The sequence below is a fragment of the Delphinapterus leucas genome, chromosome 2 (genome assembly GCF_059928025.1).
Source record: "Delphinapterus leucas isolate spDelLeu-1000000601 "Yukka" chromosome 2, BTC_Dleu_Yukka2, whole genome shotgun sequence".
Lineage (NCBI taxonomy): Eukaryota > Metazoa > Chordata > Mammalia > Artiodactyla > Monodontidae > Delphinapterus > Delphinapterus leucas.
In genome coordinates, this window is record NC_143130.1 from 148,780,766 (window position 1) to 148,804,333 (window position 23,568).

Consider the following 23,568-nt stretch of genomic DNA (forward strand, 5'->3'; position numbering starts at 1 on the left):
ATTCTGTTTCGCAGCAGTGAATTCCACCATTCTGTCTTCCAGGTCACGTATCCGGTCTTCTGCCTCAGTTATTCTGCTATTGATTCCTTCTAGTGTTGTTTTCATTTCAGTTATTGTATTGTTCATCTCTGTTTGTTTGTTCTTTAATTCTTCTAGGTGTTTGTTCTTTAATTCTTCTAGGTCTTTGTTAAACATTTCTTGCATCTTCTCAATCTTTGCCTCCATTCTTTTTCTGAGGTCCTGGATCATCGTCACTGTCATTATTCTGAATTCTTTTTCTGGAGGGTTGCCTATCTCCACTTCATTTAGTTGTTTTTCTGGGGTCCTATCTTTTTCCTTCATCTGGTACCTAGTCCTCTGCCTTTTCATCTTGTCTATCTTTCTGTGATTGTGGTTTTTGTTCCACAGGCTGCAGGATTGTAGTTCTTCTTGCTTCTGCTCTCTGCCCTGTGGTGGATGAGGCTATCTAAGAGGCTTGTGCAGGTTTCCTGATGGGAGGGACTGGCGGTGGGTAGAGCTGGCTGTTGCTCTGGTTGGCAGAGCTCAGTAAAACTTTAATCCGCTTGTCTGCTTATGGGTGGGTCTGGATTCCCTCCCTGTTGGTTGTTTGGCCTGAGGCAACCCAACTCTGGAGCCTACCCGGGCTCTTTGGTGGGGCTAATGGCGGACTCTGGGAGGGCTCACACCAAGGAGTACTTACCAGAACTTCTGCTGCCAGTGTCCCTGTCCTCACGGTGAGACACAGCCATACACTGCCTCTGCAGGCGACCCTCCAACACTAGCAGGTAGGTCTGGTTCAGTCTCCTATGGGGTCATTGCTCCTTCCCCTGGATCCCGATGCGCACACTACTTTGTGTGTGCCCTCCAAGAGTGGCGTGTCTGTTTCCCCCAGTCCTGTCGAAGTCCTGCAATCAAATCCCACTAGCCTTCAACGTCTGATTCTCTAGGAATTCCTCCTCCTGTTGCCGGATCCCCAGGTTGGGAAGCCTGACGTGGGGCTCAGAACCTTCACTCCAGTGGGTGGACTTGTGTGGTATAAGTGTTCTCCAGTCTGTGAATCACCCACCCAGCAGTTATGGGATTTGATTTTATTGTGATTGTGCCCCTCCTACCGTCTCATTGTGGCTTCTCCTTTGTCCTTGGATGTGGGGTATCTTTTTTGGTGAGTTTCAGTGTCTTCCTGTCGATGACTGTTCAGCAGTTAGTTGTGATTCTGCTGTTCTCGCAAGAGGGAGTGAGAGCACGTCTTTCTGCTCTGCCATCTTGAACCAATCTCTCAAAAAATTTTTTTAAATTTAGGAGCTTCCCAGAGATCTGTTATGCAAGCCCAAGCATCCTGAATTTCCCTGTTGTCATCTACATCTTTGAGCAGGAAGCCATTGCCAACCCAGCTATGAGTTAATGACAGAGACGTAAGCAATCCCCTTTTATGAGGCAGCTTCAAACTGCCTGATCTCAGAAAGAGAGGACACTAAGCCAGATCTATTTTAATTAGGACTCATAAGAGCACTGTCTAATAGCAACCAGTGAGCAATTCTGAGAGTTCAATTTATTTCCAAAGATTAACAAAAGTGCTTTGCTTTAAGTTTAGGTCAGCGTTACTTCCTACCTTTTGGTCCCATCTGCTTATTCCCCCAGAAAAATAAAGGCCTACAGTTTTCTAAAGAAAATTTCTGGGCTTCCCTGGTAGCGCAGTGGTTGAGAATCTGCTTGCTAATGCAGGGGACACGGGTTCGAGCCCTGGTCTGGGAAGATCCCACATGCCGCGGAGCAACTAGGCCCGTGAGCCACAACTACTGAGCCTGCACGTCTGGAGCCTGTGCTCCGCAACAAGAGATGCCGCAATAATGAGAGGCCTGCACAGTGCGATGAATTGTGGCCCTCGCTTGCCACAACTAGAGAAAGCCCTCGCACAGAAACGAAGACCTAACACAGCCAAAAGTAAAATAAAATAAATAAATAAAAGAAATGCATTTCCATTCTAAAAGTAAATTTCTGACTTAAAAATGACACTGCAAATATCCAAAAAGTGTAAGTCCAACATATACACAACCTCATGCCTAATGAATACATTACTAAATACTTTGTAATCATTAAAAATCAATTTACCAGTCTTCAAAACACTAGTAAAAACGTGAGAAAGGAGGGAAAGAGACTCATGTTCAAAGATGAAGAAAGTGCTATCCACAGGGGTTAGGTGATTTGGCTCAGGGCACAGTGGAAAAAGAAGTGGGTTCAGTTTCCTCATCTGGTTGCTCATTGCTATGGTCTACATGTTTGTGTCCCCCCAAATTCACATGTTCAAATCCTAATGCCCAATGTGATAATATTAGGAGGTGGGGCCTTTGGGGGGGTGATTGGGCCTTAAGGGTGGAGCCCTCATAAATGGGATTAGCACTCTTGTAAAAGAGACCCGGCAGAGCTCCCTAGCCCCTTCTGCCATGTGAGGAAACAGTGAGGAGTCAGCAGGCTGCAACCAGGAAGACGGCCTTCACCAGAACCCAATCAGGTTGGCACCCTGATCTTGGACTTCCAGCCTCCAGAACTGTGAGAAAGAAATTACTGAAATTATAAGCCACCCAGTCCATGGTATTTTGTTATGGCAGCCATAACAGACTAAGATACCCTCTGAGGCTCATTTAGTTCTAAGATTCTATGATTACTCTGTGAAGGAATGATGTAAGCCAGATCAGAGCTGAAAATCCCTAAACCGCTGGCTCACAGTTGCTTGACGAGTCACTACATAAGTATGTTGAAAATAAGGAAGCTCAAAGTCTAATCGTGTTACACTTCAATTTAAAAGTTTCCTCAACAACAGAAACCAAAGACCTCAGGATTTTAAAACTGGGCAAAGTACCTGAACAGACATTTTCCAAAGAAGAAATGTACAATGGCCATATACAAATGGCCAATAAGCACACAAAAAGATGCTCAACATCACTAATCATCAGGAAAATGAATATCAAAACCACAAGGAGATACCACCTCACACTCATTAAGATGGTTACTATCAAAAAAACCAGAAAATAGTTCCTCAAAAAATTAAAAATAAAATCACTATATGATTCATCAATTCCACCTCTGGGTATATAGCTAAAAGAACTGAATGCAAGATCTCTTAGAGATATTTATATAACAATGTTCATAGCAGCTTTATTCACAACAGCCAAAGAGGGAAGCAACCCAAGTGTCCAGCAAGAGATGAATGTATAAACAAAACGCGGTGCATACACACGATGCAACAGTATTCAGATTTTAAAAGGAAGGAAATTCTGACACAAGCTACAACATGGATGAATCTTGAACCTTATGCGAAGTGAAATAAGCCAGTTGCAAAAAGACAAATACTGTATGATTCCACTTATGAGGTTCCTAGAGTAAGTGAGTAGTCAAAATTCATAAAGACAAAGTGGAATGGTGGTTACCAAGAGCTGGGGGCAGGGGAGGGAGGGGAGTTAGTGTTTAATGGGTACAGAGTTTCACTTGTGCAAGATGAAAAACTTTTGGAGATAGATGCTCGTGATGGTTACACAACAATGTTAATGTACTTATCACTACAATTATACTTAAATATTTTCCCCTTAAAAATAGAAGAAAAAACGAAAAGATGAACCTTCACTGTCTTGACTTAGGGTCCATCCAGTAACTCCCTGCAGTTTAATGACACTATCTTGTTTGAAGTTAGGAAGTTGGAATTCAGGAGCCCAAAGGCTTTTCTCTCACAGCCTGTTTGGCAAAACTACCTACTATCAATAGTTAGGGGAAAAAATTCATTAATTACACACGAACCGAGCACTTATATGCCAGGCACTCTGGTGTTTACAAAGATATATAAGGTAATACCTGGGTTCTCAAGGAGCTTAAACCAAGTAGAAAGTATACATGTAGGTACACAGCTACCCTGCCATGAAGTCGAGATCACTAGGTGCCATTATGAGAAACAAGGTGCCACCCACAGGTAAAGATGTGGTAGAAAAAGGCAAAGGAAAGAGGAAAGATAAAGTGCTCATGTAGTCTACTGTTTTAACAGAAACAGGAAGCACGGGTAACTCACTCCTTCATACCCTGCTCAAGTCCCTCAGGCCTTACTGCTTAGTGTACCTGATCTCCAACTGCCAGTATCCATATCTCTTTGCCTAAGGGCTTCTCCAAAGCTCAGGAGGCTGCAGGGTACTCTAGGGAATGAACACTCCCTGTGAGCAGGGTCCAGCAATGACTCATATCCCAGCTGCCTAGATCCCAGGTAGAATAACCCTGAAGTGTGTGTTCTATACCCTTTCCCCTCAGAATCAAACTCCAATTGCCCACAGTTGTAGTTGGCTCACTAAATCATCCTTCTTTCCCCCTATTTCACTTTTCCACTCCTCTGATATTTACTGCATTTCCAAATAAATTACTTGCACCTGAAACTTGAACCCAAATTAAGACACATGGGGGAGGGAACACAAAAGAACTGTGTACTAATAATTTATATATAAAACATATTTATTATTCAACAGCTCATCATTTCATGCTCTGTGTTTAAAAGAGGCTATAAAACTTCATATAGAGAATTCCTGTTACCCTGTGCACCCCCCTCCCCAATATCTTCCCCAAACTAAACAAACAAAAAATAAATATTAAAAGAAGAGTGGGGCTTCCCTGATGGCACAGTGGTTGGGAGTCCGCCTGCCAGTGCAGGGGATGCGGGTTCGTGCCCCGGTCCAGGAGGATCCCACATGCCGCGGAGTGGCTGGGCCCGTGGGCCATGGCCACTGGGCCTGCGCGTCCGGAGCCTGTGCTCCGCGGCGGGAGAGGCCGCAGCAGTGAGAGGACCGCTACCGCAAAAAAAAAAAAACAAAAAAAGAGTGAACCAAGGCTGGGCTTATCAGAGGTTTTACTATTTCATTGCAAAGGATCAGTGCTTTCCCATTTGCTCAACTATTCACCAGGGAAAGCCATGAAAAGGTAAAAGGGGACTCCCAGACAGAAAGCTGACGCACAAGGCTTCCTTAGAAAGAAAAAAACTCCCACAGAGTTGAGGCCTCTTGGATTTAGTATGACAGCTCCAGAAATAGGTGGAAAATGAGTACCATGTACAGGCTTCCTCTCAGAGACAAGGGCAACTCCTGACCCTTTCTTCCTCTTGCAGCCACCACAAGGGAACAGCTCAGGATAATTTCCAAGGAGGGGGTCTCGACGCACTGCCGGCTAGTCAGACTGTTTAACTGTTCACACACACCGGAATCACAAAACTGCCCTGAGGAATTCATTTATGGCATTTCTTGGTTGTCTGCTGGGCCCCTTCCAACATTAAAAGTCGGCTGCCTAGGATACCGCTGAGAGAGTGAAATAAAAATGAGTTCATCCATTTACTCATTAAACAAGTATTTACTGAATGTCTACTATGTCTACAGTGTTGGGCACTGTCCCAGAGAAAGGACTGATCAGAAAGACCCTGTCCCTACCTTCATGTGACTTACATTTTACTGGGTGGGGAGAGGAAAAGAATTTTATGCATATATAATGTGAGTGAAGAGTAAGTAGGGGAAAAGTTAAAAAGAATATATGTATGTAATGTGTCCAGTGGTGGCGTTACAGAGAAAAATTAAACAGCAGGTTAGGGCATGTAGGGAGTGCTGGGGGTGGTTAGTTTCATTTTATACAGGGTAGTCACAGAAGGCCTCTCTGATAATATGGCATTTTGAGTACAGCCCTGAAGGAAATGAGGGAGCAAGTTATATGGCTATCTGGGAGAAGAACAGAAGAATATTTTAGAAGGGACAGAGCTCTGGGCTATTTTAAAATACAAGGTAGGGGCGGTCCATTGGTTAAGACTCCGTGCTTCCACTGCATGGGGCACGGGTTTGATCCCTGGTTGGGGAACTGAGGATCCTGCATGCCTGTGGCAGCAGCAAACAAACAAATACCACCACCAACAAAAAAACCACAAGGCAGCCAAAGGAGCTTTTTCTTTTCTTTTTTCTTTTCTCTTTTCCCTCCCTCCATCCCTCCCTTCCTCTCTTTCCTTCTTCCTTTATCTCTCTTTCTTTCTTTTTTTCTCTCCCTCTTCCCCTCCCTTCCCTTTCTTTCTTTTTAAAACTTTGCAGAAATAAACATCATTTCAAGTGGACTGAGTCCAGAGATACATTTAACATCATCAGAGCAGCTGGAAAGATTCCTCTCCTCCCAGTTGAAGGAGGCTGAAGCCTCTGACTGAGGGGTGAGTGACAAATTAAAAACTCACTTCAGGGGGTTTCCCTGGTGGTGCAGTGGTTAAGAATCCGCCTGCCAATGTAGGGGACAAGGGTTTGAACCCTGGTCCGGGAAGATCCCACATGCCGCGGAGCAATGAAGCCCATGTGCCACAACTACTGAGCCTGCGCTCTAGAGCCCACGAGCCACAACTACTGAAGCCGGCGTGCCTAGAGCCCGAGCTCCTCAACAGGAGAAGCCACCGCAATGAGAAGCCCGCACACCGCAACGAAGAGTAGCCCCTGCTCACCGCAACCAGAGAAAGCCCACGTGCAGCAACAAAGACCCAACGCAGCCAAAAGTAAAATATAAATAAATTAATTAAAAAAAAAAAACCAACTCACTTCACATGAGTGTTTCACCTTGTATCCTCACAGATAGATGGGGCAGGGCTCCAAATGAGAAAGAATGTTTTAGGGAGTCCACTATCTAGGCAATAGAAGCCCCGTTTCCCCAAATGCTTTGAGGTATGGGGGATAGGAGACCCACAGCCTACTTCAGATCAGAGAGTGGAAGACATACTTAATTTTATCTTGGCTTTGTGGGTAAGATGGGTGATACCAATGCAAAAATGAGCATAAGTTGTTGTGTGGATCCACACCATCCACAATCCTTCCCAGCTGGCCACAGAGGTTAAAGGTTGGTTACACTCTAACCCCATCTCTCACTGTTCATTCATTCCATAGCCCAAGAGGGCAGCCTGTTTACTGATCTTGATGCAGCCCAGTCATCTTAAGTAGAGCTAACCTAAAGCCAGTGCATTTTATCTAATCCACTATCAGTATGGAGATATTAATTTGTTCAAGCACAGGGACAGAGCAACAACTGTTCCTCTTAATAGATTTCAAGGAACTACCACCGTGACCACCACCAACAACAACAACCAAAAAGAAAAAAAAAACCACCCCCCTCCATATTAGCACCCTGTCACTATCTTATTTGCCCACATGTCCTCTGTCAATCTATTAACCTTTAGAGAAAACAGTCACTCACATAATACTCCCTACTCTGGTAGACTGCTGTAATGCCCAGTGTCCCCTCCAAGAACTCCTGAAACCAAAAAAATGCCTCCCACTTCTCACCCACCCAAAATCCACGTTAAAAAGAGGAAAAAGTTCTAGCATGCAGGAGGAACAGATCATCTACTGATATACTCCAAAAATAACCCAGAATATGTCTTAGGTTCTTTGCTAACAGAGAAATCTCTTTCTGCTCAATTTCTCCGCTCCACTTCTCTAAGTAAAATATATGTATATGATATGTGTGTGTAAGTGTAAAGTGTGTGTATGTGTGTGTGCACAGCAGTTAATATTCCCCAATATCTGCCGATGGAGAAAGAGATATATCAATCAGCTATTATTCACTGAGTACCGATCAATTTACACAGTTTTCTCTAAGGTTCCTCCCATAGTAATTGATTAATTATTCTCCAGTAAATGGCACGCCTGTCTAATTAACTGTATTGAATAGGATAGAAAAACCAGATGGCTCTCTAGCCTGGATCAGCAACAGCAGAAACTGCTATTTAACATTTAAATCAAACACAGCTCTCATTTCTCCCTGACCTTCGTCAGAAGGGGAAAAAAAAAATGTGACTGAACCATTTTGTGATGTGCCCTCTATAAGATTATTTTCAGTAAAAGGTTTGCCAATTGGTATATAATATACCTTTGATCATATCACTTATACCCAGAGCCTGTCACAAATACTATCCAAAGCAAACAGGAAAAGTTTTCTTTGGAAATGAGCAAAGCCATAGGTTTATCTGATTTTATTTGTGGTCAGAGAAAATACAATTCCATTGGCTACCAATAAAAGCACACAAATATGCATACCCATAAGATTAACACTATTTTTTGCATGTGAAGTTTCACGTGATTTTTGCTTCTTTGGATCATTTGCCATTTCAGCTCCACTAGGCTCCTGGATTCTTTGGTTTATTAAAATAACTAACTTTTATGGGTTCTGAGTAGGAAAAATTCTATTAATAATAATAAAAAAGTTCCATAAAGACAGCCAATAACTGTCAAATAATCAGTAGGGAAGAAATTTAAAAAATGCTCTAAATCTCTAACAGCTGCTTGTAACAAAGTAGGCTGCATTACTTAAAGATGAATCTCTGTTTGGCAAAACTCTTTTGGAAACCTGGGCAAGATGAGGGGTCATCAACCAAACGGCCTTCAACAATCAATTTCTCCTCTGTGGGCCTTAGTTTTTATACTTGGGGACTGGGAAGTGGGGAGACGGCATCACTCATTTCAGTCTGCAAATATGTATTTATATTGTTTATTCAAGCAAAGGTCTCCAGTCTTTCAGAGGAAGGAATATTATTTCCCTTTTCCCTTTTTTTAAGATACCCAAAAATGAGGTAAAGCTACTTAAACACTACAAGGAGAATGGGGCAGGTAGAGCAGGTTATACTCTGTTCCCATCATTAATATCTACCAGGGATTTCCTAGTGAAGCCCAAACTCCTAGTCAGGAACTATATATTAAAGGAGCACTGCCATGTTGTATCACCAGATCACATCAATTCCATTTGTTCCTAAGAGGAAATCAGGTCACCTAGTGGTCCTTTTCAGCTTAACAATTAAAAACCAGACTATATCTAGCAGGTGTGCATATACTCCAAAACCTTGTAAGCTTTCTAAGTTCTACATCAGTAAATGAACTAAAAGATGGTTTAATCCTTGAGTAAAATCTTAATCCAGGATTGCTAATACCTGAAATCCCTAGTTTTCAGGAATTCCATAAACTCCTTAATATTACATGCAAAACGATGTGCATATGTACATTTTTCTGAAATGGTGTTCAAAGCTTTTAGACTTTCAAAGAGGTTCAGCAGTCAAAAAGATTTACAAATAGCTGATTTAATAAACAAGTTATTTTCATGCTACCTTCTCTTTATAAAGTAGAGTCTCCTAAAATATTCACCTAAAAAATACATACAACAAGGAATTCCTCTGCCATAACTGTGTTCAGCTCTTCCTCATCAGCCCATGGAAGAGGCTATTGCCACTTGATCTGAAAACACAGGTGGCAGCAGGTCTACGAGGAAGAGGGTACAATCATAGGCAATGGACTGAGCCTAGTCCTGGTTCAGCTACTGATTAGATCTGCAGTTTCAAACTACTCTAGACCTTAGTTTCACATGGAGATGAAACCTGTTCAACTATACCCAAAGGTTGCTGGGAGGACTAGTATGACATGAAAGTGCTTTAGAAGCTAAAGAGCAAAAAATATATAAAAGAAAGGCAAGGAGAAGAAGAAAAAGTTAGCTTAAAGATACAAAGCAAGTCAAAGGATAGAATCTGAGAGTTGAATCTCCCCTATTAAAGGTGTGCCTTTATTTCAGGAGAACATATGGCATGCCAGGCCCCCACGTGAGCTTAATCAGGGCTGTATGGAGTTATTAGAAAAAAAAAAAAGCAGAGTTATAACTTTCTAGGTTCCTTTACTGGCCTGGAGTGCACTTCCTGGTGAATTCCTACACCTCTATTATACCCGTATAATGTCAACACAGAAAGGTTGAGTGGTGACGTAATGTCTGAGGCCAAGCCATGTATTCAAGGCCGTTTTGTTGGATTCACAGTGTACAAGTCAGCTCTTTTCTCCAGGGGATGAGATACGATGATTTAATTATCATGATTTTAGGGGTCTGCCATCTGTCAAGTTCAAGAGAAAGACCTCTGTAAGTGATCCCAATGTTCAGACACTCCAGGGCTCAGCCCTTTCAAGAAAACTTTATTATTCTTTCTCCTTCCTTCCCTATCCCACTTTCGGCAAGATGTAGGGATTACCAGGCCAGGTGTTAGATGAGACTAACGAAAGAGAAGACTTAAATTACCACACTGTCCATTTCCAGGCCACACCAACCAGTTAGCCTGAAAGACTTATTTCCCAGAAGCCTGAGGTGCTCTGCTGGACTCTCGCAATCTAGGGCAAGAGCCATTTAAGGAATTGTGAAAGAAAGGGAACAAAAGCTGGGTGCTGTCTTACAAGTGTGTGCCAGAAAAGCTAGCAGGTGGAAAATTGGCCTTCTTTTTTAACCCTGTTAAGAGATTGGCTCACTAAGTATACAGAGGGGAGTGTGAAACTTGGGAGCCAGAATGTACCTAGTCAGGCTTCAGAGAGAAAATGAAAAACAAAAAAATCCAAGTATGATACAAAAGCAAGGAGGAGAACCTTTGGGTTCAGGCAGCCTCGAGGAAGGAATGCTGTTTGTTGTTTTACTAAAAGATTCCTCACTATACTGCAAGACTAGAAAGTGGGCTGCCTTAAAAAAAAAAAAGTTAAGGCTTTATTTGGGGCTAATTGTTCCTGTTGATGCCCAATCAATCTGATGTCACTCATGTCACCTTATCTGATGATAGAAGTTATCGAACTTGAGTAAGATTATACTAGCAATAAACAAACCATGTATTTTTAGCCAAAAGTGGGGATGACAGAGTGTATATGCAGGGGTTTGAATGAAGATCTCAAAGAGGGTGCGAACTGGCAGTCACGTGAATGTGTCTACCACAGCATCTGGCGCACAGGAGGTGCTCAGTAAATATTCGCTTTCTTATTTTATAAGATGCAGGGGATGAAAACGCAGGAAGTTAGGAAGGGTTCAGTAGGAAACAGGAAAAAGGAATGTGTCTCCACTCACCTATGAATTAGTGACAGACCATGAAACTAAACATGACAGGAAAACATCCTGCTGAAGCACAGAGGTTTGAAACTGGTGGCTCTAATAAAGAATAGATGTTATGGTTCACAGGTTTGTTTCATTCATACACTGAAGTATGAATTTGCTGCAATACTTAAAAATCAGGAAACTTCACGTAACAAATCTTTACTTCTGGCTTCCCCCGAAAAAACCAAAGGCCCTCCTGGCAGCAATGGGCTGAAGCTGCGTCAAAGCTTCATTTATACGGCATTCACTTAGATTTAGGATGGGGTGGGCTCTCCAGCTGGCCACGGTCCCCACTACTCACTAATGTTTACTTCTAGCCCAACTCACTCATTTTTGCTGCTTGCCTTGCTTAAGGCATTACGTTGTGACCTTCTGTAGAGTGAAAAGGAGTCTCTACTGAGAGCTCAAAAATCTGGGTTCTAGTCCTACTCAAACTTGTACATGTCTTAACTTGTATACCTACCCTCTCTAATCCTGTTTTCTCATCTGTAAAAGGAGGGGTTGTACAAAATGATCTCTAATAGCTCTATAATTAGAATTGATCTACAATGGTGGCAATGTGTATGGGGAAGACACAAAGTAGGCTCAGTCGGTTTTATGCTTTACTCTGATCTTGAAATTTTAGTTTCATTTTGGGGCTAATGAATTACCTAGTGAACGTAGAACAGTCTTATAGGAAGTACAGGCTCTCTGGCATAATGGTTTGATTTGTGTGGACTGAGTAATAGTGTAATTAAAAGCCAGAAGACTGTCTCAGATAGATAGGTCGCTTACTGCCTTTCTTGACCATGTTCATTCCTATTATGGAAATTCGCAGATTCCTCTCTGGGATGGTTACTTACCCAGCCTATGACTAAATGAAGACTTCCAGAGCACAGAGCCTCAGGCTGTGGGCGTACTCAAAGCATACAAGAAAAAGATCAAATATAAAGACCGATATAAGGAAAGGGTAGGCTTTGGAATTTGAAAGCAGCTAAAAAGATCCTGTCTGAATCAGTCAAAGAATATACCTATCAGTCCTGCAGATCATACTATAACTGTGGCAGCTGCCGCTTTAGCCCTGAGTGTGGAAAGTCAGAGCCCATAAATCACCTTTGAGAGACATGGTTCAGGAATGAGACAATAATTTTGGCCTCCTATGCTACACTTAGAAAGTATAAGCTCAGTAGATTAGTTTCACTGAAAATCCATTATTTAACTCATCCTCTTAAAGCTCCTGGAAGTTGAGCAGGAAAACAGGTACTTATCAATCCTGACTTACAGTTATAAAGGCTTAGGCCTGGAAAGCTAAAAACCACACATTGACCAAAGTACTCAAGATTCACTTCAACAAATATTTATTGTGCTCTCAGTGTGCCAGGCATTGGAGACAAGATAATGATGAATTAGCTACATTTCTTAGTCCCTAAGGAGTGAAGAAAACAGCCAAACATAAATCTCTGTACTTCCTATTCCCTAGGTTACATACTTCTGATAATCTATATAGGGAATATAAACAGACTTTAACTCTGAAATGGATTTGAAGTTAGACTCAATGACTTCCCATCCTCCTCTATCCATGGCAAACCACTTATCCCAACCAAAAAGCAGTCTAGTTTGTCAGAAAGGATATATTACCCACAAACTTTTCCCATAGGACAAAAATCATACATAATAGTCAAATCTGAATAGAGAAAATCAAAAGCCATTCAATGTTTTTATCATTATATATAACCTGAAAGGCCAAAACAACTACATCTTGTCAATGTACATAACCAGGACCACCACAAAACACCTTGTGTGGCTCTGCCTATGGCAGTATCTGTACCTGTCCCCCCGTATCTCAAAGTGGGTAATTATAACCTAGGTCAAAAGTTCTCAATCAGGGGCAATGTCTGGGGACATTTTTGGTTGTCTGGGTGACAGCTGGGGGAGATGATACTGGCATCTAGTGGGGAGAGGCCAGGGATGCTGCTAATTAACCTACAATGCACAGGACAGCCCCACAAAATAAAGAATTATCTGACCAAAATGTTGACAGTGCCAAGGTGGAGAAACCATGGCCTATGTGCTCTTACATATTGGTTAGAGGCCTTTCTTCTGGGTCTTTTTTTTTTTTTGTGGTACGCGGGCCTCTCACTGCTGTGGCCTCTCCCGTTGTGGAGCACAGGCTCCAGACGCGCAGGCTCAGCGGCCATGGCTCACGGGCCCAGCCGCTCCATGGCATGTGGGATCTTCCTGGACCGGGGCACGAACCCGTGTCCCCTGCATCGGCAGGCGGCCTCTCAACCACTGCGCCACCAGGGAAGCCCTGTTCTGGGTCTTTTAAGGACTCCATGCAGGCAGGTTCTGGCTGCTAACATAGGAACTAAAAGAAAACACAACATCCATTCTCCTTCACCTCTTTCTCCTTTCTCTCAGGGCCTGTGTCTCCAGTAATAAAACCTAATAAACCACTACATTTCTACATTTAGTGCCTGCTCTTTATTGTTCAGTGAAATAAAATCACATGCATAAGAGGTTGACAGAAGACGGAAAATCAACAAAAGCAAGGAAGAAAGGTAGAGAGGGAGGCAGGGGCTTGGTTGTCATTTCCATACCTATATGAAACTATATCAACCATTCTGCAGAGTCAAAAACTACCTATTCTATTGTGAGTCACATCATCTCTAGAAACTGCTTCTTTCCACCCAAGAAACAAACTGTCTCTAAAAACTAAGTCTATCAGGCATTGTGGCCTCTCCAAGGAGATATCGCTTATATAACTGAAGCCACCTAGTGGTTTTAAGTGTAGATTGCAGCTAAGCAGGCCCTAGGACTCTGACAAATATAAATTCTGAATTTAGATATATATTCTCTATTTATAAAAGGGGAAATTCCTAGCCTGGACAACTTAAAAGATATTCTCAGTTTCTTTAACATGCAACTCAAGTAAAAATGCATTTATTGTGCTTCTACTACATATGCTAACCTTTAAGCTGTGATGTCGGGGAGCCTCTACCTCAGCTAGGGAGAAAAACCCCAGCTACTGCCTTCAAAAAGCAGGGTCTTCACAAGTTCTCAAAGAACTGTTTCTTTTATGCCCCTTGCCCACAAATAACTTTAAAGCAGTGGAGTACAGCATGTGAGAATTGTATGTCAAAGTTTAACATAGTTGATGGATCCAAAGCGAACACTAAGAATTAGCAAGACTAAGGTTTCTATTTTCCCAATCTAGATGTGAAACGGCAATAAGATTTATTGTGTTTGAGAAGAAAAAAAAATTTATCCATTTATTTGATCAGTCTTCCTTTATATTTGTCTTTACTCAGCTTGATTACTCAGACCAGTCCAACTGATCCATTCACTGACACCCACTTCAGAACTCTATGGCCAAGAGAGACAGGTATAGCGAAGGTATAGGTATGTTTCTAAACTGCCAGCTCTAAGTCAACATCAGCATCTCGATTTCACAGCATCTCGATCTGCGAAAAGGCTGGAAACTCACAGCTTGGGTTCTCCTTCCCAGTTGTGATACTGGCAATAAAAAGGAAAAACGTCAGCATCTGGCTTCCTCTCAAACAAAGCTGCTCAGCCCATTTCATCCAAGAAAAAGGTGCCATTCAAAGGGGCTATTCAGGATGTATGTCTCTTGGAGGGTACTTACAGTGTTTCATACATCATTGTGTTTCACTGATACAAAAAAAAAGGTGTCTTTTTTTGGCAGGCTAATTTTCCATGGACTTCCTCCTTTCTTTTGAAATGACACACTCTTAGAATCTTAAAGTCTGTTCACAAACTTGGCAGAGCTAGGTTGCTCAGAACCATATTGTGGTTTATGGTGTGCGCCTCATATTACCCAAAGGCAGCTCTGATGGAAAAACCCACTATTAAGCCAGAATGTCTCCAGACACTTATTGTTTCCCCTCAACTGTTTCTACCTGACATGGCTAAAGAGAAATAAAGACCAGTACAGAAAGAACAATCTGAGAGGAAAGCATGAGTGTGGGATGCAGGCGGCAGAAGGCACTTACCTGGTCACGATCTCCTGCAAAACAGCAGCTTTTCATGGTACATGAGTTGAAGTAACCCTGATTGTCAAACTGGAACACAGGCAGGCGGGAGTGGATGTCATAGAGCACAGGAGGCAGGCGACGTCTCAGGGCCAGGAGCTGGGTCCCGTTGCTGTTGAATCGCACACTCATGGCACTTTGGAGGGATAGGTTGCCCCCGTAGCGCAGGAGAGAGCTGGAAGGCAGAAAGCACAGGGATCAGGCATGAGGCAGGCTGGACAAGAGTCTGCAAAAAACACTGCATTTTGTACCAGGACCTCCTGTCAGGCTTGCACATCTGAATTTTGGCAGAAAGTTGTTTTTATGCAGTGGGCTAGAAGGTAATAAAGAGGACGGGGATGACTCCTTGATTACATTAAAGCAAGTTATTTAACCTGGTGGTTCCCCTCTTCAATCTCTGAAAGGCAAATTACCAGTAAATTTATAGGAAAAGGATAATACAAGCATCTTGAAAGAAGAGACATATTAAAATGATTAGTTCTTTTATTTACCAGAGCTACATACACAAATAGATACTTGTCAAGACCCTGGGAAGTCAGTGGTGTCCACACTAACTGGCTAATCATGGATGGTATTTAAGGAATATATTTGTCCTTTGAATTAGAGATACAAGAACCATCAGCCAAAAAAAGATATTCTAGTTTATTCTGGATTTTTAAAAAAATAATAATCACTTTATTGCTTACACATTTATTTTTGAATTTTCAATCTGTTTACAGAGAATTTTTATATTCCATATGGCACAACTCAAGAATAAATATTAAAGAAAAATTTTAAATTAAACACAGAGCAAGCAGTTACAACAATTAGAAAAGCAAGATGACTTGTTTCCCTTTACAATTCCCAAAGAGTTTATATTTAGCTTTAAAATATACTTTGGCTAATATATATAATTCCATTTATCCACCTTGTACTAGAGAGCGGTATGATCTGGTTCACGCAGTATTCTTCTTTAGTTTCATAACGTTCATAACATTTTTTAAAAGTCACACAGTATGGTTCCAAATAATTTATTTTGATGACTCAGAAGATACTTACAATGTGTTAACTAGGATGGCAGTGAACATTAACAATTATACAGTACTAAGTAACAAATGGTGTGTGTTTTAACTTTCTAGTAGTCAGGCTCCTTGATTATGATTACCCGGACACTATTTTATTATAGAGGGATGATGGTTCATTGTCCATGTCAACCAACTTTTCTTTCTTTAATGCTTGGAACACGAAATTACTGGTAAGAAAGTGAGATTAAGTATATGCACTGGAGGGACGTCCCTGGTGGTGCAGTGGTTAAGAATCTGCCTGCCAATGCAGGGGACGCAGGTTCGAGCCCTGGTCCAGGTAGATCCCACATGCCATGGAGCAACTAAGCCTGTGTACCACAACTACTGAGCCTGCGCTCTAGAGCCTGCAAGCCACAACTACTGAGCCCGCACGCCACAACTACTGAAGCCCGTGTGCCTAGAGCCTGTGCTCTGCAACAAGAGAAGCCACTGCAATGAGAAGCCCACACACTGCAATGAAGAGTAGCCCCCGCTCACCGCAACTAGAGAAAGCCCATGCGCAGCAGCGAAGACCCAATGCAGCCAAAAATAAATAAACAAATTTATTTTTAAAAAAGTATATGCATTGGAGAATGCTATAGAAATGAGGGCCACATCAGTGCTATTAACTCACTCTGCTTCACAAGACACTGTGGTCATGAAAAGAGATTCTAGTAGTTTAAGAAAAAACGTTTATAAATTTAGGGAATCAGAGCTGGAAAGGGCCTTGAGATACATAAATTAGAGCCTGCCAGACTTATTTGAAACATTTTTAAGGAAGAAGTTTTAATAGCATTTTACCAAGTGAAAACTTAAAGAACTATATGTTACCAGAAGAAATTTAACACTGAATGGATAAAACACATTTTCTTTTATTTCTTTTCTGGCAAGAGAGTGATGGAGAAGTTTAAGGGGACAAGAAAGGAGATATCTCAAAAACAAAACTAAACTGAACCGAAAAAAAACAAAAAAAACAAAACCTGTAAACAACCAAAAGAGGAAAAAAAAAGGTTTATAAATGTGAAAAAAAGGAATTAAAAGTAATTTACAATTATAATAGTGTCTATAGGTTTTATAGAGAATAAATTACTCCTGCTATTAGTGTTAGCATGTTTGACCATTTGACAGAATTGAATTCACAACTTTGGTTTTTTCAACATGCTGTTGTATTAACCATAAATCCAAGAAATCATCTTTTCTCTGAAACTCTGATATTAATTTTGGTTCTGAAGACTCTTTAATATATTCTTTATATACAGTTAAATTTATATCATTATACAGATATAATGAAATGATATGTGGTGTAAACCTTTATAACTGGCAAAGCGCTATACAAATTAAAGAGATTATTACTATAATGTTTTTTAAAAAAGAAAGCGGATATCCCATGGGAAAAGGAGGCCCTGGACCACAGTGCAAAGGAAGCTGCCAACCTGGCCTAATCATAAAAACATTCTGCACCTCCACTAGCCACAGTGCGTCCTTGTGTCCCCCAAAGCAGTCTTCTCACCAGAGGGAAGAACGCTCTAGTACTGCAGGTATGTGTGGAAACAAGGCTTAGGCAAAACAGACTTTAATCCTCTTATGTTTGGAAGGGAAGTAAAGAGAGAAGTGACTTAGAACACGGTCCCTAGAACTCTAAACATCAAGAAGAAGCCTGGTACTCCTGCAGTCCCCAAGCAATAATCCCTGCAGAGCAATGTTCTTATAATGTCCTAAACACAGGCCACAGTCATTCACATACAGGGAGTGAATGATGGGGCTGTTAGAGCCCAGGCATTTCCTTTACAGGGTGTCCTAGCTGCCACAGGCATGTGGTGTTATCTAAACACTGATCTCAAAAACAATGAGAGCCTTTCAATTCAAGATCAGCATGGAGTGTGCAAATAAACCAGTATCTGAACGACTGAAGAGGAGTTGGGGGTGGGAACAAGACTCAACAAAAAGAAACTTGGTCAGCCACAGCGGCAGGGCATTGCATCAGCTCAGGCATCCCTGACAGGAAAGCTGGGGCCTCTGGCAACACCCTTTCCATTTGTTAACAGGAACTTCCTCTGCAGATTCTAGTCAGGCCTGCAGGAGTCTGCCCAGGACAGGCATCTGGGCCCATCCCATTCCCACCCAAGCTCCTATGTATGCAATCTGGCCACTCTACAGGGGTCTGTTTGTGGGCTCCACAAGAGTCACTAACTTTTCTCTTAGTTTCTGGGCAGGGAACTCCTCTCTCTCACACAGGGAGGGTAGGTACATAGGAATCTTGCTCCTAGAGTGTTTAGGGGTGCAGCTACCAAAAAACTGTAGCAGCAGCTACTAAAACTGAATACTTCATGTTTGGGTGCAAAAATCCTTTCAGGGGGATAGACTGACACCTGAAATTCAGAAAGTGAGCTACATTAACTGTAATTTCTCAGCAGGGGTTCTGCAGCTGGCTCCTCCTGTTGAGAATGGTAAGAATGGTCTTGTTCATCAGAAAGAAAAGGCTTAGGAGCAGTTTCCCCTCACAGCCAAGATATAAAGATAATGTCAAAGATCCTGTTGTTTATGATTCCAAGGGTAAGATGCATGATAAATCATCTGGGACTTTTAAAAAATGCAGATTGGGACTTCCCCAGCAGTCCAGTCGTTAAGTCCGCACTTCCACGGTAGGGGGCATGGTTCAATCCCTGGTCGGGGAAACCAAGACCCCACAAGCCACATGGGCAAAAAAAAAACAAGGCAGATTCTCAGGATCCATCCCCAGATATTCTAATTCAGTCTGAGAAGTGGGCCCAGGAATCTGAATTTAACAAGCAACCTTAATTAATTATGATGCATGTGACTTTCAAACCACACTTTGAAAAATATGGTTCCATTTTGGAATTTGGGGCGGCAGGTGTAGAGGGGAAAATAAGGTGGAGAGAAAGCAGATTACTAGAGGCTCAGCGAAAAGCCAACCATACAATATGGCACTTTTTACAGCCCCATGTCTAACAGCAGAAAGGACTCTAATTCCTTTTAAGATCAGAGTTCCACTCTACCAACAATGCCTGAAATGTTTTTTTTCCTGCCCTCAACACATTCCCTGAAGGAGAAATTTCTTACTTCTTCTTGGAGAACTGATGGTACCTGTACATAAGAATGCCTCAATCTTGACAGCAGAGGTGCCACCATCTCCACTCCTCCAGAGAAATGGTCACCATTACACACCCAAATGAGATGAGCAGTATCTTGAAAGGACTAGCAACAAGTTAAAATGAGTTCAAATCAAAATATCCCTAGTGGGAAGCAGCTGCATAGCACAGGGATATCAGCTCGGTGCTTTGTGACCACCTAGAGGAGTGGGATAGGGAGGGTGGAAGGGAGACGCAAGAGGGAGGGGATATGGGGATATATGTATACATATAGCTGATTCACTTTGTTATACAGCAGAAACTAACAACACTGTAAAGCAATTATACTCCAATAAAGATGTTAAAAGAATTAAAAAATAAATAAGATAAAAGCAAGTAAAATAAAATGATTGTTAATAGATTTTAAAAAACCCCAAAATATCCTTGTAAGAAAAATAAAAGCAATCAATCTATTCCCAGCCTATCTTCAACCAAGAATTTGTCATAAAATGCAACAAGAATGGGGTAGGAGGTGATCCAAGGGTCAGCATGCAAAAGACGCAGGACAAAAAGCAAGAGAACCTCAGAACATCAGGAAAATATTCCTCACTAGTGTGTTCCCCTGGGTTTTTGCTTTTTGGCCCCTCAAAAATATTCAATTGGACTTCTTTATTGCTTTGGTGGGATAAAAAGAAAAATTTAAAAAGTCTTTGGCCAAGGCTAAAGTCTTGGAACAGAAGAGAAACAAGCCAAGGCTGTTTCCAGAAAAAGTGACTAGGAGTATCAAGTACTGCACAAGATAGAGCATTGGTAAACGTTCCAAGATCTGGCTTCATGAACCTAGATTTCCATAAATCCATGATTAAGTAATTCATCGACAGTGCCAACAATATTTTCCAAAGCCCACTGGCATGAATTTCTTCAGAGTTTCTATGTGAAAGTTTCCTAACACCTGTGAAACACTTGGAGTCAAGGCACTGCTACTCCAAATCACAGGCATCAGAGCTGGTATCAGACAACGAGAGAGGCAAATTCAATGTTCCACGGGTAGGAGAAAATCTCTCCCCTCCAGTTTCTACTTTAGGACAGGATGACCTATAAGGAATACAGGGGCATTTTGTACTTCCTATAACACAACCCAGAGAACATGACAAATCCTAGAAGATACTAGAATTAAGTAAAAAGTGAAAATGTTCAAAAAGTCACAGCCCACATCAGTTCCGTTCAAGTGTGTTCAAGATCTTGGTGATCACTTAACCTTTTTCTTTCCTTTTTTTTTTTAATTGAAATATAGTTGATTTACAACATTGTGTAAGTTTCTGGTGTACAGCAAAGTGATTCAGTTTTATATATATATATATTTTTTCATATTCTTTTCCATTATGGTTTATGACAGGATATTGAATATAGTCCCCTGTGCTATACAGTAGGACCTTGTTGTTTATCTATTTTATACATAGTAGTTTGTATCTGCTAATCCCAAACTCCTAATTTATCCCTCCTCCACCCCCTTTCTCCTTTGGTAACCGTAAGTTTGTTTTCCATGTCTGTGAGTGTGTTTCTGTTTTGTAAATAAGTTCATTTGTATCATATTTTAGATTCCACATATAAGTGATATCATATGGTTATGTTTTTCTCTTTCTGACTTACTTCGCTTGGTATGACAATCTCTAGGTCCATCCATGTTGCTGCAAATGGCATTATTTCATTCTTTCTTATGGCTATGTAGTATTCCATTGCATATATATACCACATCTTCCTTTGTTTTCAAATGGTTGTGCTGTGCGTGCACTTGTGGGATTTTACTTCCCCGACCAGGGATTGAACCCGTGGCCACGTTAGTCAAAGCATCGAGTCCTAACCGTGGGACCACCAGGGAAGTCCCTACCACATTTTCCTTAACCATTTCTTTTATGTGAGTTGGAAGGAGAAGAACCTGGGCTTTCTCTTTTGTTTTTTCTAATACAGTCCTCAGTTCCAAGATTGAGACTTCTCTAGAGGAAACCAGAACTACTGGACAATAAGCCCGAGAAAGACACACTGTCATCTGTGACTAAACAAACTTATTTTCTTCAGAACATGATCCACTGCCAAGCCTCTCTGGGTTGAAATATAGATACAGGTTCAGTGTCCATGGTAAAATTTCCTTCCCTTTTTGAACATCCAGAAATTTAAGTCTGAATGAGGTCAGCAGAAGTGCTAGACTAAATTTCTGATAAAAAGATCTTCAGGTAATCAAATGGCATATCTAGTCCCTCCATGAAGCAAACATGGATGGTAGGTATTGCAGTGCCTCTAATCATCACCTTCCAGAACAGGGACATACCCAGAGTTCAAGTGACATACAGTCCACGGTTTTGCCTTTGGCTCAGAGGATCCCATAAGCCACATAAAACCAACCAAGATCTCAACCTTATGCAAGATCTCAAAATGAATTAAGAAGCAGTGCCATAACAGTTTTGTTCTTGGACACTCATGACATTTCTACGGAATTAGGGACTCAGCATTTAGTCATCTCAGTTCATCAGATGACCTGCTTATTCAAAACCCCCCTTTACTCTGAGCTGTGGAAAAACAGAGAGGGGTTTTGTAAGCAGCCATTTAATCTTTATCTTAAGCTATTCTTGGCCCTACCGTCTGACAGATGTTACATAGCATCAGCCCTGACCTCACAGTGTAGAAAACTGGAGAGGAAGAGTTTAATGAATAGTGGTTGGCAGGAGGAAGAAAAAAGCCAGGGGAAGGGGGAGACTGAGATGGCAGTTGCTACAGCAACAGTAACAGTGCAGAAGGAGTGGGTGGGAATACAGGCAGACTCTGATGGCAGGAGGAGAAACTGGGTGCGTGTGCTGACTGTCAGGATACAAGGCCACAAAGCTAGAGGAATGTTAAAGGGGAAAGAGGCAAAGTCTAGAAAAAATCCTAAGCAGAAGAGGGTTTGAAAACAACAAATACAATTTGGTATCTTCTACAAGAACACTTATGCAAACAGTTGAAAACAAGAGAAGAGAGGAATGCAAAGGAAAGGGGAGAGAAGGCCAAAGTGCTGACCGATGAGACATGATTATAGGAAGATGGCTTATTTCATACAGGAGCCACTTACTGAGAATGTGTCCAAAAACCAAAGTCACCTCTAGTTGGCAACAGTATAAATATCTTAGGATAATGGCTTTCAAACTTGTTTATAGTAAATCTTTATAGTAAGTACATCTTATACTGCATTCCAGTACACTCACATTTATTTAGCATAAATTCATTAAACAACTTACTGTCTGCTGTGTGCAATGCACTGATTTTCTACTTTCCATTTTCTATCTAATAAATACTTGTGACCATCTAAATGAATTTCATGGCCCAATGGATTATTGAAAGAGCTTCCTATCTTATCTCCTTGCTTCCACTCTTGGCCCATGCTTCATTTCATCCTGAACAAGACAGCCAGAGTCATGCTGATCCATGAGTCAAGACCACATCATTCCTTTGCTGAAAATCTGCCAGTGGCTTCCCAGTTCAACCAGATTAAAACCCAAATTCTTTTTTTTCTTTTTAAGGTTTTAAATTTTATTTATTTATTTACTTACTTACTCATTTAACTTTCTGGCCGCGCCACGTGGCATGTGGCATCTTAGTTCCCTGACCAGGGATGGAACCCACGCCCCCTGCATTGGAAGCACAGAGTCTTAACCACTGGACCGCCAGGAAGTCCCCCAAACCCAAATTCTTTATGATGTCAACAATGCCCTAGACAGCCCCTCAATCCCTATGTCTCTGGCTCTGCCCCCTAGCACTCATTTTACCTTATTCTGCTTCAACCACATGATGCCTCCTTCCTGCTCCTAGAATACGTCAGACATGTTTCTGCTTTAGGGCTTTTGCACTTGCAAATCCTGAGGGAACGTTCCTCCCCAGATATGAGCATGGTTCGTTCACTTGACTCTTTATTCAAATATCCTTCTCAATTAGCCTTTCCTGATATACCCTATGCAAAAATGCAACTTCCCCAATGCTCCCTCTCTCTCTTGCCTGCTTAGTTTTCTCTACTACATGAATCACCATCTTACATACCATATATTTTTATGTACTTATTTTTGTTTCTTATTTGTCCTTTTCCACTAGACTATTAACTTTTATATCTTTTCCTGTGCATCCCAAGTGCTTAAACAGTGCCAGACACATAATAGGCATTCAGTAAGTAGATGCTGCATGATCTAATGGATCATGAGTAGCAATCTGAAAAACCTGACTTAGAACATTAAACAAAACAGGCTCCACAAAGGTTCACCTGGCTCCTGACATTTGTCTGCCCACAAAGTCTAATCTTGAGAGGCAAGCAGAAGAGCAACATAAAAATCAGAGAAATAGCAGGAGGCTTGAAGATCATCAGAGTCAAAGTTTTCTTTCACAGGCAAAGGACTGTGGCCTAGAAAGTAAAATGATTTGCCAATGACCACTTAGGTCTTTTCCTCCTCACTGACACCACCACACGTCCTTCAA

The 23,568-nt window shown here is 41.6% G+C and overlaps 1 protein-coding gene across 5 annotated transcripts in view; it reads right to left on the bottom strand.

Annotated features, from left to right (window-relative positions):
- The window catches only part of DCAF5 (DDB1 and CUL4 associated factor 5), a 105,517-nt gene that overhangs the window by 37,762 nt on the left and 44,187 nt on the right, over positions 1–23,568 (bottom strand). For all 5 annotated transcript variants that reach the window (XM_089907870.1, XM_089907868.1, XM_022570278.2 and 2 more), the window contains one exon: positions 14,904–15,117. In XM_089907870.1, the coding sequence (XP_089763996.1) occupies positions 14,904–15,117 (214 nt within the window). The remainder of the gene's footprint in view (positions 1–14,903; positions 15,118–23,568) is intronic.